Source organism: Manis pentadactyla, chromosome 2, assembly GCF_030020395.1.
Source record: "Manis pentadactyla isolate mManPen7 chromosome 2, mManPen7.hap1, whole genome shotgun sequence".
Lineage (NCBI taxonomy): Eukaryota > Metazoa > Chordata > Mammalia > Pholidota > Manidae > Manis > Manis pentadactyla.
In genome coordinates this window covers 141,629,347-141,647,315 of record NC_080020.1, presented here as the reverse complement: position 1 = coordinate 141,647,315, position 17,969 = coordinate 141,629,347, and the positions used below count along the sequence as shown (strand labels likewise).

General features: G+C 60.2%; 1 protein-coding gene across 2 annotated transcripts in view; it reads right to left on the bottom strand.

The window, feature by feature from the left end:
* SLC9A3 (solute carrier family 9 member A3) overlaps positions 1–12,994 on the bottom strand; it is a 42,951-nt gene extending 29,957 nt beyond the window's left edge. For both annotated transcript variants that reach the window (XM_036920301.2, XM_036920310.2), the window contains exon 1: positions 12,634–12,994. In XM_036920301.2, coding sequence (XP_036776196.1) covers positions 12,634–12,841 — 208 coding nt within the window. In that variant the 5' untranslated portion in view covers positions 12,842–12,994. The remainder of the gene's footprint in view (positions 1–12,633) is intronic.
* Positions 12,995–17,969: the final 4,975 nt, after the last annotated feature.

Below are 17,969 nucleotides of genomic sequence, written 5' to 3'. Positions count from 1 at the left end.
ATGCCTAAAATTCAATGATAAGAAAACAAGCCAATTTAAAAACGGGCCAAAGACCTTAACAGAGTCTTCACCAAAGATGTACAGATGGCAAACAAGCACATGAAAAATGCTTCACCTCATATGCCATCAGGAAATGCAAACTACAACAATCAGATCCCACTACACACCTGCTAGAATGGCCAAAATCCAGAACACCGACACCACTGAGCGTGGGAGAGGATGTCGGGCAACAGGACCTCTCTTAACTTCTGGCAGGAATGCAGATGGTGCAGCCACTCGGGGAGACAGTTACGTTTCTTACAAAACTGAACATATTCTTACCATACAGTCCAGCAGTCGCGCTCCTTAGTGTTTGCCCAAAGGAGCTGAAAGTGAACATCCACACAAAAGGGTGCCCACAGATATTTGCAGTGGCTTTATTCATAACTGACAGAACTCGGAAGCAGCCAAAGTGCCCTTCGGTGGGTGAATGGATAATAAGCTGGTCCATCCAGACAGTGGGACGTTATTCATTCAGAGCTAAGAAGAAATGACCATCAAGCCATGGAAAGCCACGGAGGAGCCCTGGATGCATCTTACTCAGTGGGAGAAGCCAGTCTGAGAAGGCTGAATACCGGGTGATTCTGACTCTGACATTCTGGAAGGGGCAGAACTGTGAGACAGTAAGATCAGTGGGGGGCGGGCAGGGGTGGGGAGGCGAGCAGGTGGGGTCCGGAGGATTCCCAGGGCAGTGCCCAGGCTGTGTGTGGTGCTGCGGTGCTGGGCACATGTCATCACACATTGGTCCAAAGCAACACCACACACCACTGAGACTGAGCCTTAATGTAAACTATGCACCTCAGTTAATAAAGTATCAATATTGATCCATCAGTTGTAACAAATGTAACACACCAATGCAAGATGTGAAGGACTGGGAACTTGTGCAGGGGAGGGGGTGTTTTGGGGACTATGTACTATCTGCTCAATTATTCTGTACAATACAATTTTACTAAAAATATTAAGTCTACTAATTTTTTTTTGAGGCACCTCTTGTTGGGCTGTGGGGGTGTGGGGGCGGGGTTTTGTGCTGTGATGTGCCCTTAGCAGGCCCAGCCAGGTGCAGAGGTGATGGCATTTTAAGGACAAGAAAGTGGGAGGTAGGCAGGCCGGGAAACACACCTGCTGTTCATCCAGAGAGAACCAGATGCAAACAGCCTGCAATTTCATGCCCCCTCGTTAACTCTCTCTTGTGATTCTCCTGTGCTGGCACTGCTGTGCGCTTTCATCAGAACTTGAACAAAAGCCCCACTTTCGCTGAAAAGGGCATTGTCGCTGCCCCCAGGGAGGCGTTCCACTGACCAGGACAGTGAAGTTTGGGATCCTGGATCCAGGACAGCACAGTGTGGGGGTGCTGGGGGCCCAGGTGGGAGGGCCAAGGAAGCCAGAGGTCAAGAGAGGGCACGAGCCAGCATGCAGGTGTGTGTGCATGCCTGCCTGGGTGTGCACCAGTGTGTCAGTGAGTGTGAATGTGAGCAAGTGCAAGCGGGTGCGGGTGTGTGAGTGAGTAGAGGAGGGGGCCGCAGCCGCCCAGCCGCACACCCAGTGCGGTGTCTCGGCCACACGGTCTCCTCCCGGCTGAGGCTGGAGGCATACTTGTTTCGGGTCACTGGTCCTTCAGGGTTTTGGGTCTGGCACACCTGCCATGGTGGAGAGCTGCAAGCTCTGTGTGGCATGATCTGGGGACAGAGAGCTGCCCTGGGAGACAGGCTAGTCTGAGCACAGTGGCCTCACTCCCCTCCCTGGACTCAGGGGTCAGAAGCCTTACACACTGCACATCCCCCTGCTTTGACAGTCTCCCCGAAAACTGCCTGACACGTGGCTCCCAGGACAGGGAGCCGGATGACGACATGAGAGCACACGCCCTCCACGGGCTGTCTGAGCGGCTCTGCGGGGCAGGCAGCCAGCGCTGGGCCGGGCCTCTGGAGAAGCACAGGCTCTCCCCACCCCCCAGGTGGAACGCTGGACGCCATCCCCCTGGAGCACACCGTGAAGCAGAAGGACCTTGTTCCCGGGAAGGCAGGCAATTTGCCGTTTAACTTTAACTTCCCACAGTTAAGCATTGGGGCCCAGCCCATGGGTTTAGGCTGAGAACAGCTAAACGTGCCCATGGGCCTGTATGGGCAGCAGGGCTGGAATACAACGCCCTCCCTAATTCAAGGGCTGCCTGCCCTCAGCATCTCTGTCACCACAGGCCCGAGGGAGGGTCAGGTCCTCCAGGGCAGCTGGATCCACTCCTGGGAGCCCACAGCTGTGCCACATCAGGCCTGAGATCAGCTTGGCAGTTCAGGATTGTGGGCCAGCACCTGGCCTGTGAAGGCACTCCACTTTCTGGCACTAGGTTACTTTCCCGATCACATGCAACTCATCGACACTAAAACAAATACTGCGATCATGAGAAAGCTAGGATTATAAACAGAAAGCCCACTGGGTAGGGGCCTAGGGAGGGGGAGGTACAAAGACAAATCCCCTTGGTCTGCACCCCCTGCTCCAGCTAACAGATGCCAGGGCCAGGAGGGTGGGAAAGAGGATCCCAGAGCATAGCCTGGGGGCGGCTTCTTGACACTGAGCTGGTGGTCAGAGAATGGAGTGGCCTCTCTGTCCGGTGAAAAGAGCATGTCTTTGTCCCCATGCATTAGCCAGGTGTGCCCACCCTGTACCTGCCGACACCTCTGTGGGGGCCCTGGGTCAGCTGGATGGGGGCTGGGCCAGGACATGCTCCTCTAAGGCGTTGGGGCCCTGAAACGCAGGGCACAGCACAAGGCTCATGCCGGCCCAGGGCTGAGGGTGCCTTGGCTGTCAGAATGTTCTCAGCATTACTGAGTTAATGAGTGAAGGATTTTGACAACAGAGGCTGTACGCTCAACACCAGAGAACTTCTCAGAAATGTGGAACTGCTTCCTTTACCAGTTTATACCCAGAAAGGTAGGCTGTCTTGGGGGACACACATGGACATGTGTGCTTACACCTGCCGCACATGGTGACCCACACCCTGAGCCCTGTTCATATACTCACTACATGTTTAAGCGGCAGTCAGATGTCCCCCTACATCCCAGCCACGCTGACCTGGAGATGCCCAGCATGGGCGGGCACTCTTACGCCGAGGACAAAAGGGAAGGAGCAGCTATGGCTTGAGGGCCTCCTGCACACCCTCGGGTCCACCCTTCATCAGCCTGGCCAAATCCGAGGAACACCCTTGCTAGCTGGGGACTCAGTGGGCCAAAGCGACACCTGCCAGGGTAAGGTCACAAAATCATTCCCGCCCCAGGACAGGTGAGGACAGCAAACGCAGGTAACAGGTGCGAGTGGGGAGCAGAGCTGCGCCCCCTCCCCACCAGACATAGAAGGACACTGGGACCTGCCCTGGTGGGTGCTGTGCGGCCCTGGCTGGCTCCCCACCATCCTCCTCAGATGCAGGTGTCTGTAGCTGTTGTGCAGCTGTCTTGGCATTTTTGTTTTTATTCAACTATTGTGGGCTGATCCCTCACCACAGCTGGAGCCATGCGGAGAGACCACCACATTCACAGAATGCCCACCAGGCCCTGGGAAGGACCTTAGGGCCATCTGTGCACCTGCCTGAGTCCCCCCTCACGGCCACACCTCAGGGGAGGTGGATGCTGGCCATGTGCCTGCCCGGCGGGGGGGTGCCCAAGGAGTTGGAGGGGTCAGCAGTTTGCCCACAGCCAAGGCCACCATGTGTCCTCTGAGATGCAGCGAGAGACCAGGAGCCAGGGTGTGGGAGACCCCGCAGGGTCCTCAGCTCCTCAAAGGCACAGCAGAATCCATATATGTCTGGCGGGGTGGTGCCTGCCCTGGGACCACGACCACCCTGCCCTCCTGTTTCCACTCTGGAGACGCAGAGTTTGGGTCCTGGCCCTAGCCTCACGCCAGATGCTCTGACTCAACATGCCAGGGGCAGCCCTGGCGCTGAACTGGACAGAGCCTGCAGGTCCCGCCAGGCTTCTCCCCTGCTACCCAGAGGCTGCAGCTAGAGATGCCCTAGCGACCCAGCCTCACTGAGTCCACGGGGGCAGCCCCCACCAGCTGGTGGTCATGTTCCCAAGCTGCCAGGAACAGGCAGCCCCAACTTTCCCATTCTGCCTTTGCAAGAAGCCTCCTCCTAGCTGAGAACTCAAAACTGGTCGGACTTTGGCTTGATGGCTTGGCAGGTGGTGAATGCATCGGAAGTTTCCTGATCTTCCCAGCAAGGGAAGGAACAGAACCTGGCCTTCTCCCAGAAGCCCTACACCAGCACTACCTGAGCACCATGCTGGCCTGGAAGGACCCCGGGCTGTTTCTGCCCCCAGAAGCTGGGACCCCTGGGGTGTTCACAGGACCCCCTTCTGGAGGTCACACTTGGCTGGCCTGACAGGGTTGCTTCTGTACCTGAAACAGAGCCTTCAGTGGGTGGGGACATGTGAGACAACTTGGCTCCACACCCCCCACCCTGCTACATCTGCACCTTTCAGCCAGCCACAGCCCCCACCCTCCAGCCCAGACCCCAAAACCTCTGAGCCCGACCGGGCCCTCTGGCTGGCACATCCTGCCACCTCCCTCCAGCCCACCCTGCTCTGCCCAGCCCCTCCCTTCCTCTGTGGCCCATCTCAGCTGCCCCTCAGATGGGAAGCCTACTCCCTGGCCACAATCTGAGTGGAGCCTGGACTGTGACCCTCGGTGTCCAGCAAACCACAAGGTTCTCAGTCCTTCTAGAACCACTGAATGAACACCTGTGCTATAGATGTGGATTCAGGACACAGCGAGCTGCAAGGCGAGGCCAGTGTGGGCGCGTCCAGGACAGACCCCAAGCCCAGGAGGGCGCCTCGTGTGACCTGCAGAGGCCAGCGCAGTGCTCAGAGGTTGGCATGTGCAGACACCCCCCTACAGGCAGGGCAGGCCTGGCAGAGCGGGGTGGCACCGAGGACCCCCCACCAGGGGCCCTCCCCCCAGACCCAGTCCTGTGCGCTCCTGAGATGCTGGAGGCACAGAGGCCAAAACAGGGCAGCCTGGACAGGGCCCTTTAGCACTCACAGGCCTGTTTCTTGGGCCTTTCCCCTTTGGGTGACCTTGACCTCTGATCAGATCTAGAGCACATATGGGTTGGTTTTCTGATATGTTTATATCCCTTGTTGGACTGACCCCTTTATCATTGTGTAATGTCCTTCTTGGTTTTCCGACATGTTTATGGTAAGGATTTTACAAAGTCAAAGGGACTGTGCCAACATGACAGACGCCCCTGGGCAGGCTCAGCTCATGGGTGACAGGGCCGAGCCGCCCTCCTGCCTCCCTGGAGCTTGACCCCTCGGTGGGGCAGGCACGCATGCGCTCATAAGCCCGTGAGCCCACTGTCCCTCTCTGGCCCCTCCTCCTCACCCCCCACCCCCACTGGCTTCCCTAGTTCCTCAAACACACGCCTGCCTCAGGGCCTCTGCACTCGCTGTTCCAACCCTGAAAATGCTTTTCCCCGTGCCCGCAGGGCTCGCACCTCTCTGCCTCACTGTTCGCCTTTCTCATTGCCCAAGTGCTATTCATAGGACACAATTCCGCCTGTCTGTCCTTCAAGGGCATGGGACACCTGGGGAGGCTGGGTCTACTTTTCTGGACCTACAGGAATGACTGGCACACAGTGGCACTAGTGTTTGTTATGTGACTATTAAACTGGGGAGGGCTCTGCCAGGGCCCAGAGCTGTGGCTGCTGGGCTACGTTAACAATGTAAATCAGACCATTCAAGCTCAGAAAAGCTGTGGATGATCTGAGGGTTGACCTGCCTGGGATGAGTTCCAGGCTCTGTCCCAGGAAGGCCAGAGAGCCAGGACATACAGGCCTGGTGCTGGCTGGGCAGATCTGCTTGCCTGGTTCCAGGGACAGAAGAAGGCACGGGGCAGCAGACTTCAGCATGTGGTGGGGTGCGCTTCAGGCTTCTCAGGGACCCATGGCCCAGTGGGCTCTGCGTGGGGTGGTGGGCTCCCCACCCTGAACCCCAGGCAGGTGCTGGGCTGACATGGGCATTAAGAGTCAACGCCTGGCCCCAAGGGTGTGTCAGAGGCGGGCTGCTCACAGGAGGCCGTGTAGCAGTTTGGGGAAAGAATGTGGCCATGGAGCTGCTGGTGCTGAGGGGGCATCCTCAGGAGCAGAGTGGGCTGCAGGCGCTGAGCTTGCTCAGCAGGGGATGCTGGTGGGCAGGTCTCAGCTTCCCCTGGAACCTCAGGGGCCCACTGCTGCAGTGGGTGTGGGCTGCCGTGCTCCTCCTGACACTTCTGCTGCCCCTCGGCCCTGCCCCAGCCCCCTCTTCCCTGTCACCAAGGGCCAGCGGGCCCCCAGCGCACACACCCTGGAGATGTCCAGTGGGCTCTGCAGGCAGGGCTGGTGTGGGGAGGGGCAGATAGAGAAGGTATGAAGAGGAGATAGAGGAGGGGCAGGAGATAACAGAGAGGCTGGAGGTGGCTGGGGGCAAAGGTGCAGCATGGGGCGGGGGCCCGCCCACCTGGGGCTGCTCAGACACTCTCAGTGCCTTCAGAGTGTCTCCCTGTACAGGCCAGAGACCCCAGCTGTGCCCACAGGCCAGGCAGGACACCACCCACTCTGGCCTCCAGGTCAGACATGGCTGGGGACCCTGCTCAGACTGTGTGTCCACGACCTAGTGCCCAAGACCTGGCCCCTGAGCCCTAAGCCCTGAGAGTGGCATGCTACAGGGCTCGGCCACACACTCTCCAGGTCGCAGGGCAGAGCCAGGCGAGCCCCTTACCTGAGACACTCTGAGCACATGCAAGGCGGGCCGTGCCGCAGAGGCTGGAGACAGCCAGTGCTGACCCTGCTGACCCCGACCCCACCCCTCTGTGGTACAGCCCAGGTAAAACTGGATGCCGAAAGGGACTCTGACCCTCAGGAGACAGTGCAGGGATGGGAACCCTAACTTCAAATGCACCCCAGACCTCAGCTCCACAGCACACATGGCCAGGGGTCCAGCAGGTGGGCAGGAAAACCCACCTCCACCCCTCTGGGGCAGATAGGAACCCACAGCCCCTCCTAGGGAGCCCTGGCAAGGGCAGGAGGTGGGCCTGACACCCTGGAGTGCTCTGTGCCCGAGACCCGGACCCATGCAGGCTGACCTGGTCCAGACTCCGCAGGGGGCTCAGGGTCTGGGGAGCAACGTGGTGCTGCTCCTGGACCCCTGTTCGGGAAGTTGGCCCAAGTGGAAGTCCCCTGGGGAGTCCCTTCTAAAGCAGGCAGGACTGGACGCTATCAGCGATTCCCAACCTTTGCCCCTCTTCTCAGGATATGGCGATGCCTGGGGATTGTTTTACAGCCTGTGGCTAATTCCCCTGGGGACAGTTCCTGAAAAGTGAGACTTTATACCTTCAGCATGGAGCCCTCTTTCCTGTAGACACTTTTGGGAGATTCCTTAATTCTGGACCTGGGATGATGGGTCCTGACTCCAGACCCATCTGACTGCACCTGACCTGCAGGCCCCCTGACTTGTCTGTTGCTGGGAAGATGGGGTCCCATGGGGACTCTTCCTGCTCACCCTGCCTTCTAGGCCACCCTCATTCCCTAGACCCCCTCACCTATTCCTGCCAGGGAAGTAAGGGAGATTCGGTGGGACTAGGTGGAGATGCCCAGAAGCCTACAGGAGAATGGGACAGGGGCAGGAAGTGTGCCAGGGCCTCCTGGTCTCAGGACCTGTGCACATGAAATAAAAACCACAAGCTTCTGGTTTCAGCCACAGGAGGTAAACACCATCCCAAGGCTTCCTCAGCCTGGGGACACAGCTCAGGCAGACACCCAGTGCCCGACAGCTGTGCCTTGGAGGAGTCCACACATTAGGCCTAGATTGGCCACACAGCCAGTGGCCCAGGCTCCCCGAGGGCCCTGGGTGAGACACCAGGTACGGGCCGAGCGCCCGGGGAGATCCCAGCCCCCGGGGGTGGCAGCGGGGCACTGCACTGCAATCCTGCTGCCCAGACGCACAGCGGCTCAGAGGGGCCTGGAGGTTGCAGAGTCCAGATGGCTAAGGCACACACCCAGAGAGGGGTGTGCTCCCACGGTGGGCCAGCTGGGGGCTAACTCTGTGGAGGGCAGAAGGTGCCCAGATCACAGTGTCAGGCTTGTTGGTCAGGAAAGACCCCGGCAGGGGCCAATTCCTCCACAGTCAGTGGGTGGACAGAAAGGCTGCCCACTGCGGGGGAGGGCGGTGCCTGCAAAGCCCCCAGGGACAATGAGGGAGGGGCCTGGAGGTCCCAGGGACGTTCTGCAGCGGGACAGGCAGCAGGGCAGGTGGGATGAAGAGACCACCCACCTTCCACTCCAGCCTCCATCCTTGGAATCCAGGCAGGCCCATCAGCCATGGATGCCCCTGGGGCCTTTCTGTGGGGATTGGGGGCAGCCTCTCCCTCCTTGCAAGTGGGGTGTGATTGGGAAGCTGCCCTCTTTTCTGCAGAGGGTATGAGAACAGCAAAGATCTGGCCCTGCAATGAAACTCAGCTTGCCGCCTCAGGACTCCAGCTCAGAAAGGGGTGTTACCACTTCCCAGAGGCATCTAAAGTTGGGGTGCCCTTTCTCACCCCCTCAGCACCCCAAGCTCCACTTCTAGCATGTGTCCCCACACTGGGCATCTCACTGGGTCACCCCTGCCAGGCACCATCGCCACCTCCAGTCCATTCTGTCTGGGTGGCTCAGCTCCTCACCAGCACGGTCTCCCCCAGCACTGACCCCTCACTGACCTGGCTGGGTGACCCCTCACCCTGGGGCCTGCTGGGATGTCAGCTGGACACCAGACCCATCCCTTGAAGGGTCCTTCTGCTAATGCTTGGAAACAAATGGACCAGGCTGACCTGGAACTACCCCCAGCCCAGCTCCATCCTCTGCCCTATGGCCAGGGCAATGGTCTGAGGACATGGATCCGTCCAGTCCCACCATCCATGCCCTTTGGGAGATCAAAGTCCTCCAGTGACTGGGCTGGGCTAGGCTGGGCTGGGCTGGCCTCCCTCAGGCCTCCTACTCTCCCATCTCCCCCCTCCTACAGGAACGCCCTTCCTGGCCACTCTGACACCTCCAGGGCTCTGTCTCCAGAAGCTGCCTGGACCCGTTCCCAAGCAAGGCCCTTCAGAGCCTCACAATCAGGTGCTGGACCCAAGCTTCAGCCCCCAGGGGAGGCCCAAGAAGAGACAACAGGATGAAGGAGAGAAAGCCCAGCCCAGCCCAAGGCCCAGAGTGACCTGAGTGGACACTGCAGGCTCAGGACCCCGCAGGAAGTAATACCTCCACCCACTGCAGGAGGGTCCTCAGCCCCTCAGCCCTGCAGGCTCCACCCTGCCCTGTGCTGTGGAAGGGCTGCCAAAACTGGCAGGGGAACCCCAAACACATGCAAATGGGGGGCCCGTAGCAAGTCCTTCACTGAGCCCCAGATACAGGGCCTGGTGGGGTCTGGGGGCTCAGCAGTTGCACTGCTCCTCGCCTGTTCAAAGATGTGTGGCTGCCTTGTTAATGGCTGCGACCTGCCCCCTGGCCTTTCCCAAGCTGCAGACATGAGAAGCTGTCACGGAGCATTCATGCCAGGCATTGCCTTGTTTCAGGGTCCCCTGCATCTTACTGCTGCAACGAGGTTCCAAAGGCTGGAAGACATCTGACCTCTTTAGCACAAACAGGTATGTGAGTTGAACATACAGAGCCAGGTGTAAGACACTCCACAGATGTCTGGAGATGCACAGTGATACAGCTCCTCTCCCCGTCCTGTGACTTGAGGTGAAAGGGTCCAGACTACCCACTACCATTCTGGAGATGAAAGGGGCCAAAGAACTTCAGAGCAGCGAGGCCTGGACTGTGGGGCCGGGGGAGGCACATGGGGAGCCCATCTCCCTCATTCGTGCACAAACTGGACACGTTGCCATGCAGCCACCAGGCCTGCCTGGGTGGGGCAAAGGCTGAGAGCTCAGTGGGGCTCCAGGGACAGGGTGCCGGGGTTGGGGCCTGGGAGGCCACCAAGGGTGCAGGTCCATGGTCAGCACCTGACTACAAGCGCCGAGTCCTGGGGGGAGCCTTACGGCAGGGGGCTGGGTGAGCAGGGGCCCCGTTTGCAGGCAGGGAGGTGGGTTGGGCAGTGGGGAACCAAGTCAGATCTCTGCTTTCACTGCAGGGAGGACAGGGGTTCTGGGGAGCAGGGGTGGGCTCTGGGGCCAGGGCATGCACCATGGGGGTGGGGCCTGGGCTATGGGGCAGGACCTGCACCCTGCTCAGTGGACTCAGTGGGTCTGGTCTGGTCTGGATGATCGTGACCACTGGGACGAGGTGACTGGTTTCATGTGACTCGGCTCTGGGGGCTGACTATGAGCAAGTGGGTCTGGCTTGCATGCTGAGGTGGGTTTTGGTTCTGGGTCCTAGAGGCCCAAGAGGATCGGGGGCTGAGGGGTAGCCTGTCAAATGGGAGAGAGAAAGCCCAGCCCAGTCCAAGGCCCAGGGAGATGTCCTTTCAGAGGCACCTGGTGGGCAGCCATACTTTTGGGGAACACTGGACTGGAGGTGGGGCCCCAGCACCATGTGGATATAAGCTCAGGGCCCCCCAGGAAGGTGCTGGGCTTGGGGCAGTACCAGGAGAACAGTCAGGGGAAGGCCCAGGGCCCGGCTGAGGATCAGGTCCCAAGGTGAACAGGGAAGGCAGCCAAGGGCGCTGGGAGCAGGGACAGGGTGAGCGGGCGGCCTCTGGAGTGAGGGCACAGAGGTCACTCGAGGCCCCTGTGAGCCACCAGGAGGGCCATGGAGTCTCTCTGTGGTGCCAACTGTCCATGGGCAAGACCCGATGCCAGCATGGCACGAGCCTCCCCATACAGTGTAGGCAGGGCCAAAGGCTGGCCCAGGGCTGGAGGGCACTCCAGGGGAGGCCATCTGGCAGCCATGTCTGTGGGGCCCCCACCCCAGAGCCTCCCCACTAGGTGGGGCAGCACCCCCCCGCACAGCAACGCTGGTGTGGGCATGTGGCCCTGCGACGGCAGCCTTTTTAAATGATTGTGCTGGCAGGCAATCACGTTCTGGGCCTGCCCTGCCCACGAGATGGGGCTGGCTGGAGTGGGTGGCCGCCCCACCCTGGGGAAGGCCCTCTCGGGGTGAGCCCGACCACTTGGGAGACCTCCCAGGGTGAGTAACAAGCTCGGGTCAGTACCACCCTTCCAGCGGCTTCCCCGCCCAGGCTGCCAGGCCAGCAGGTGCCCTGGTGGCTGTCCCTGGGCTTCAGGCACTAGGCTCCACACCGATGTGCCAGGACTGGCTGCTCCCGCTGCATGTGCACACCCGCTTTGCACCCGCCCCAGGACGGAATGGCGGGGTCTTCCCATAGACACAGCATCATACTAATGGTGGCTTCACAGAAGAGAAGGTGGCAGCAGAGAAGACCCCTCTTCTGCCCCAGAAAGAGGTCACTCAGAAGGGAGAGCCCCAGGCTGCTGCCTAGCAAATGACCACAGAAAGTGGCCAGTGGGCCCACGCTGGCGATGCCCTGCACAGACAGCCTGCAAGGCCCCATGTCTACGTGCCCATTTCACTCCCACCTCTCGAGCCCCCACCCCAAAACCTCCGTGGGGGCAGAGTGAGCCTGCAAAGGAGGGCCAAGCAGCTAAACAGACACCCAGCAGAGGAGAGAGGAGGGGGCTGGGTGACCGAGAGAGCTTTTAAGAGACAGAAGCAGAAAAGGATCTAAAGGAGGTCCCCGCATCAGCCGGACACACAGCAGGCAGTGTCCAAGAAACTACAGGCCCCCTGCAAGTCCTCTGACCCTCTCTCCCAAAGCCTGACCTCCCCCAGAGGGCCCTCTCCTCTGCACCTCGCACCTCCCCATTCGAAAACCACGGGAAACTGCCCACCCGCTGTTTGGGGGAAGGAGGAGGGTGTCCTCAGACCCCACCTAGTAAGTCACACGTGCCCGTGGGTCCCCACCACCTTCAGGAAGGCCGCGCTGGTGATGACCAACGCGCTGAAACTTTGGTCCTCTTGTCCTCTTGAGCTCTTAAGAAAGCTGACCTTCCCGTCACCTTCCCCGGGAGCCACCTGCAGCCCCCACTCCAGCGGCTCACTGGAGCGAGTTATGAGGAGAGAAATCCGACAGACCAGGGTTTTTATAAGAGCCGTCATTGGAAAAGTCGCTCCTATAAATAGGACTTTACTGGGTTTGATCTTGAGCTGCCCCGTTTTCTGGCTGCTCTGGGAACAAAATATCACTGGGGTGCTTGACGGCAGGACAAGGCCTCTTAGCGCATTAAGCAGCGCGGACAAGCCCGACAGAAAACCCGGCTGCGGCAGCCCCAAGGCGCCTGCGGCCCAGATGGGGCACCGCGGGGCGAAGCACGGAGACCCGCCGAGGCCGCGCCCGCCCTGCCACTCCGGGCCCGGCCGGGCTCGCGCGCCCCAGAGCCGCGCCCTGCCCGAGCCCAGGGCCTGACTCCCGGGGCTGGCCGCCGCGCTCCGACCCCCGGCCGCGGGGAAGGCGCGCGCCAGCAGAGGCCGGAGGAAGGCGCGCGCGGGCTCCCAGCCCTGCCCCCGGGGCGCAGGCGGGATCCGCAGGCCCCGCGCCGAGGGGAGCGGGCGCGAGGGTACGTCGCGGCGGGGCCGCTCACCTATCTTGGCCAGGCTGGCCACGAGGATCCACAGCGCGATGATGTACGGGTCCTGGACGTGCTGCCACTTGAAGGTGACCACCTGGAAGCCCTGGCTCTCGCCGTGCGCCTCCTCCTCGAAGCCCCGCGCCCGCGGCAGGACGCCGAGCGCCAGCAGCAACGCCAGCCGCAGCCCCCAGCCGGAGCCCGGGGCCCCACGCCCCGACATCGCCGCCGCCGCTCAGCGCCCCGTCCGGACGCTCATGGCGCGGGCTCCTGTGCGCTCGGCGGGGCCGCTGGACGTCCCGGGCGGACGCGACTCGCTCGGGCGGCGCGGAACCGAGCGCGGTGCGGCTGCGGGCTGCTGTCCGGGCCCCAGCCCGCCGGGGTGGCCTTTAATCGGGCGGCCCCGGGGCGGGGCTTCCCGCCCCCGCCGCGCGCACGCGGGCACGGACACCGTGGCCCGCTCTCGGCACGCCCACCGCGGCCGACCCGCAGCCGGCCTCTCCTCCTCGCCCACTGCGCGCGGTGGCCTTACCCCTGACCCCCACCCCGCGCGCTCCCCTCCTGCTCTCTGCTGGGTCCGCGGGGGCCCGGCGACGGGGAGCGGGCCGGGCCACCGTCTCCCTCAGGGGTGAGCACCGCGCGGGGTTGGGGCTGAGGGCCAGGTGGCGAGCCAGGCCCGGGGGTCCTGCGGGCGGGCTACCCGGCGGGGGGCTCCCGGTGCTCAGGCGGCCCTCGGTGGCTGCGCTCAGCTCCCGAGTTGCCTGAGGCAGCAGTGGGCACACGGGCCCAAAACCTCCTTACCCATAAGGGCCGGGCCTGGGGCTGTGCGGACCCCACAAAGGCCACAGGTGTTGGGGCAGCAGGCCTGGAGCCGTCTTCAGCGGGAAGCTGCACTTCCTATCAGGGTGGAACAACTTGTCAGAAACTGGGGACTCCTCCTCCCCAACCTCGGGTAGAGCAGGACGCACACCTCCTCCACCCCCACACCCTCCACCCCCACACCGGTGCGCACTCCGTGCGGGGCGCCCTGCTCCTCCTGTGAGGGAAGCTCTGCCCCGGACCTCGGAGCCCAGTTGCGCCCACTCAGACCTCCCGTGTAGGGGCCGGAATGCCCTTTCTGCTCCCGGCTCGGTCTCAGATCGGCATCCAGGCAGGACCTCCGCTTTGCAAGCCCTCCCACCCAGCCTGCGTGCGGATGGGTGGCTCACAGTGCATCTCACATTCAGTGGCCCCCCTCGAGTCTTCCCCAAGCCCTGCCTGCAGCCGCAGCACCAGTCAGCTTCCTTCCAGCAAGCGAGCCTGCCCGGAGCCCCTGGACGCACGCCTGGCTTCTGCGGCCCTGCTGTTTCCCGTATCTCAGCACACCTGTCCACTCCACCTTCAGAATGCAAAGGAAATGCCATGGCTCCCCAGCACCTCCAGCCACCACCTGGCTGCTGCCAAGGCCCATCAGAGGTCCCAGTCCTCTTAGGACACAGGCCTCTCCCTGACCTCCTCCAGGCCTCCCTCCTGGGCACCTCCACTTGGGTACCCATCATTTCCCTGGTGTCAGCTTCTTTTTATCCCGTAGCTGACCTCTCAGCTCACAGCCACGACAGCTGAGCGTGCCCTGCACCTTGAGTCACTCCATGCCTTCTAAAATGCTATCCCCTCAGTTTGTCTGGATCGACTGCCCTTGCTATGGGAATCTGTGTCCAGGAGTGAGCGTCCGCAAAGCCCATGAGGCCCGTGGTGCAGAGGAGTGGGTGGGCAGTTGGGCGGATGGGTGCGTCTTCTGGTACTTGAGCGTCTGTTGGGGTCCCGGGAGGCCTGAGCAGGACAGTGCTGAGCTGGGCCACTTCATTCCTTAGTTCTGACCCCAGTTCCTTGCTGACAGGCCAGCAGTAGGGTAGTGGGGAAACAGAGAGGGTTCAAATCATGCTCAACTGGGTGACAGCTGGGTGGCTGAGCACTTACTGGCCAGTGAAGCAGGGTGACCATGTGGAATGGTGCTGCAGAAGGCTTCAGGCTTCACTGGGTGGCCATTGAGGACTTCCCAGCTGTAAGGGCCTCTGTGGTAGCCCAGGGGTCCATGGTAGGGGGAGGAAGACCAGCCTCCAGGGTCACTGTGAGCACCTGAGGTGCGCGGGCTAAGCACAGGGTCTGGCACCCAGCATCCAGCACCCAGTAATAGCAGTGTGTGACTGGCTGCCAGGGCTGTGGTGGGCCGTGGAGGCTGTAGAGTCACTCCCAGCTCAACTGTGTCCCAGTGTCTGGCCCCAGCTCCACTGTCAGCCTCACATCCCTGAGACTGAGCCGGCTAGACAAGATCGGAGTTGCCTCCTGCCCAGACACTACTTGGTGTTTTTCTCGTGGTTCCCAGGTGAAGCCTTCAGGAAGAGCGTCCTCCTTGAAGATGCTGCCCGTGCATCCCCAGCAAGGCCACGTCCCACCAGCACAGGGTGTGCTGTGGTGCTCAGTGTCCACGGGGTGTGCTGCGGTGCCCAGTGGCCCTCCAGTCATACCACCCTCAGGGGCTTTTATCTGAGAGCCTGTCCTAAGCCCATGACAACTCCTGGGAGGGCTGCTGCTGAGACCCAGGAAGCAATTCAAGGGCAGAAGAGCAGAGCATCATGTGTGGGCTTGTAGGTCGGAATGATCGCTGCACCTGTCCTTGGCCCTGGATTGGATGGCAAGCTGGAAGGGGTGGCCACAGGAGGCCCAAGGACGAGAGGAAGATGCCCAGTGGAGAGTGGAAAGGCCACGGGCCCTGGAAATGGCATGGGTGTGTGTATGTTGTGACCACGCAGGACACATTGCTCTGGGGAGAGCGTGGCTGAGGGCAGGATTTGCAGCTGTTTGTAGGATGAAAAAATCTGTGGTCCAGGCTGTTGGGAGGCTCTGGGTCAGTGGTACTGCTCAGGCCCGAGTCTGAGAATGGAGCTGCAGCAGAGGTCTGAGCCTCACTTTCCTACAAGCAGAACTCAGGGCAGTGGAGCGTCACAGATGGAAGGCGAGCACATGATGTCTTCAGAGAAGTCAGTTGCAAAACACTGGGCCGAAAGAGCTTCCACGTGCTGAGCCTGCAGTGAGCCCCTGGGCCTCAAAACTGCGAGACACAAGTGAGAATCCTCACACCAGTTGTCAGGGGGACTTCCGGTTCTGGATCTCATGTGGTCTGTGAAAAATGTCTTCTGAATAAAGAGGCAAAAGGTTTAGGGTCTGTTTCTGCTTTTGCCAACAGTACACCAGAGATGGAAGCTGAGTTTTCAGTGTAACTTTAAGGCTGCACAAGGCATCCACCACACCTACATCCCCATTTATTTTTAAACTCTAGTGGTCCCACCCTAACTCTTCCTAAAGGTGGGAAGGAACCTGGTTTCTCATATTCCCAGCCAGTGTAACCCCGGTATGCCCTTGGTCCATTTACTGAGCACCTACTTGGCACCAGGCATGGCCTACACAGGCCAGAGCCCCAGGGGCTGACCAAAATGCCTGTGTGGCATATTCACCCTTAGGTGATTGCTGGAATAAACTGCATTGCCTACAAAGTGTGAGCACTAGTCCTTTGCCACTTGAGCTGGGCCTGCAGGTAGGGGGAGGGGGGGGCCTCTGGGAAACTGCAGCTGGAGCCACTCCAAGCAGCAGCCCTGTGTTTCTGCCTTGGTCCGCGATGTCCCCAGGACATGCTGACCTCACCCTGCAGATGACAGCTGCCTACAGATTCCAGCCCTGGTAAGAATCACCCCAACATGGCAGGGGTGGCCAGGCCAGGATCCTGGGGGTGGCCTGGGTCACAGACTACTGCGTGGTGCATAGAGTGAGGGTCCAGGTCTGGGGCACTGTGGGCCAGGGCAACGGGCTGGAGCAAGGCACCACCTCAGAGTGTCAGACCCCTGCCGTCCACCTGCACGTAGCTGAGACTTTGGGGTACCTGCCCAGGACCCTAACCTCTGCTCAACCCTGAACTCTGCCACATCCAGGGACCCCCAAACCCACCCAACCTCGACTCTCATCCAGATTTCTGACCCCTACTAGGACACCCCTAATCCCCACCTCCACCCAGAGCACCCCATGCCCTATGAAACCCCATCTGCACCCCACTGCACACCCCACCTGCTTGACCAGGTAGGGGCTGTGCCTGTCCTACCCACCCTTGGGGATCTCCCCTGACAGTGACCCCCAGACTCCACTGAGCTCTACAGCAGCACCTCCCACCCCCACTACTGACGTCACACCAACCCCCACAGAGGGAACCCCTCTCTGGTATACAGCCTAGGCCCAAAGCCCCTGTCAGCTGGGCCAGTGACCCCAACTCCTATGCTGAGGCCCCAGAAAGACCCCCAGGGGACAGAGTGACCAGACCAACAAGTGTGCCCCCATTCAGGAGCAGAATGGGGGCCCAACATGGGGTGCCATGGCCCTGCACGAGAACAAGGGGACCGTGTGGGCGAAGCTGCCCCGGGCCCAGCCAGTGTGTTCAGGGCAGCCAGCCAGGGTCCATGGAGGCAGGTCAGCTTGGCGAGACTGGTCACTCGGGACAAGACTCGAGAAGGACACTCCCAGCAGCTTAGGGAGAACAGATGCGTCGGGGCCCCCCTCCCTGAGCTCAGCTCCAGGAGTCTGCTTGAGGTCAGGGACTCGCAAGCACACACTGCCCGTGGCCCAGCCTTTACAGGAGCCAGAAGGGAGGAAGGGAAGGCGTAGAGCCACTCCCAGCATGGGGGCCTGCGCCACGGGCAGCCCCAAAGGACTTACAATTATTAGAATCAAGAGAGTGAGGCTGTGAGGCTGCCGGCTTCAAACCCGCACACAGACTGTTTAGAGAAGGAAAGTCAATTTAAAAATACTACTTACACATCATCAAAAGTACCAAATACCTAGGGGGAAAATCTAACAAAGATTGTGTGAGACACACATGGGAGAAACCCCCAGCACACCACCAGCAAAGCCATCTGGGCCTGGGCTTTTCTAGGGGGAACTATTTTAAATTATACATTTAATTTCTTTAATAAATTCGTGACTATTCAGACATGGTTTCTTTTTGTGTCCATTTTGGTAAATTGTAGCTTCAAGGAATTTGCTCATTTCATTTAAGATTTTGTGTTTATGAATGCAAAGTTCATAATACCCTTTTTATGTCTCAGACTCAGCTGTGATGTTTCCTTTTTTCTTCCTCCTTTTGGTAATTTTTGTTTTCTCTCTTGTTAGTGATCAATATTGCTAGTGTTTTACCAACTTTATCAGTCTTTTTCCCAGAATCAGGTTTTGGTCTTGATTTCCATGCTGCATTTCTGTCCTGTTTCACAGGCACCTCATACTCTCTGTGCTTGTATTTTAATGCCCTTTTTCCAGCTGCTTAAACTGGAAGC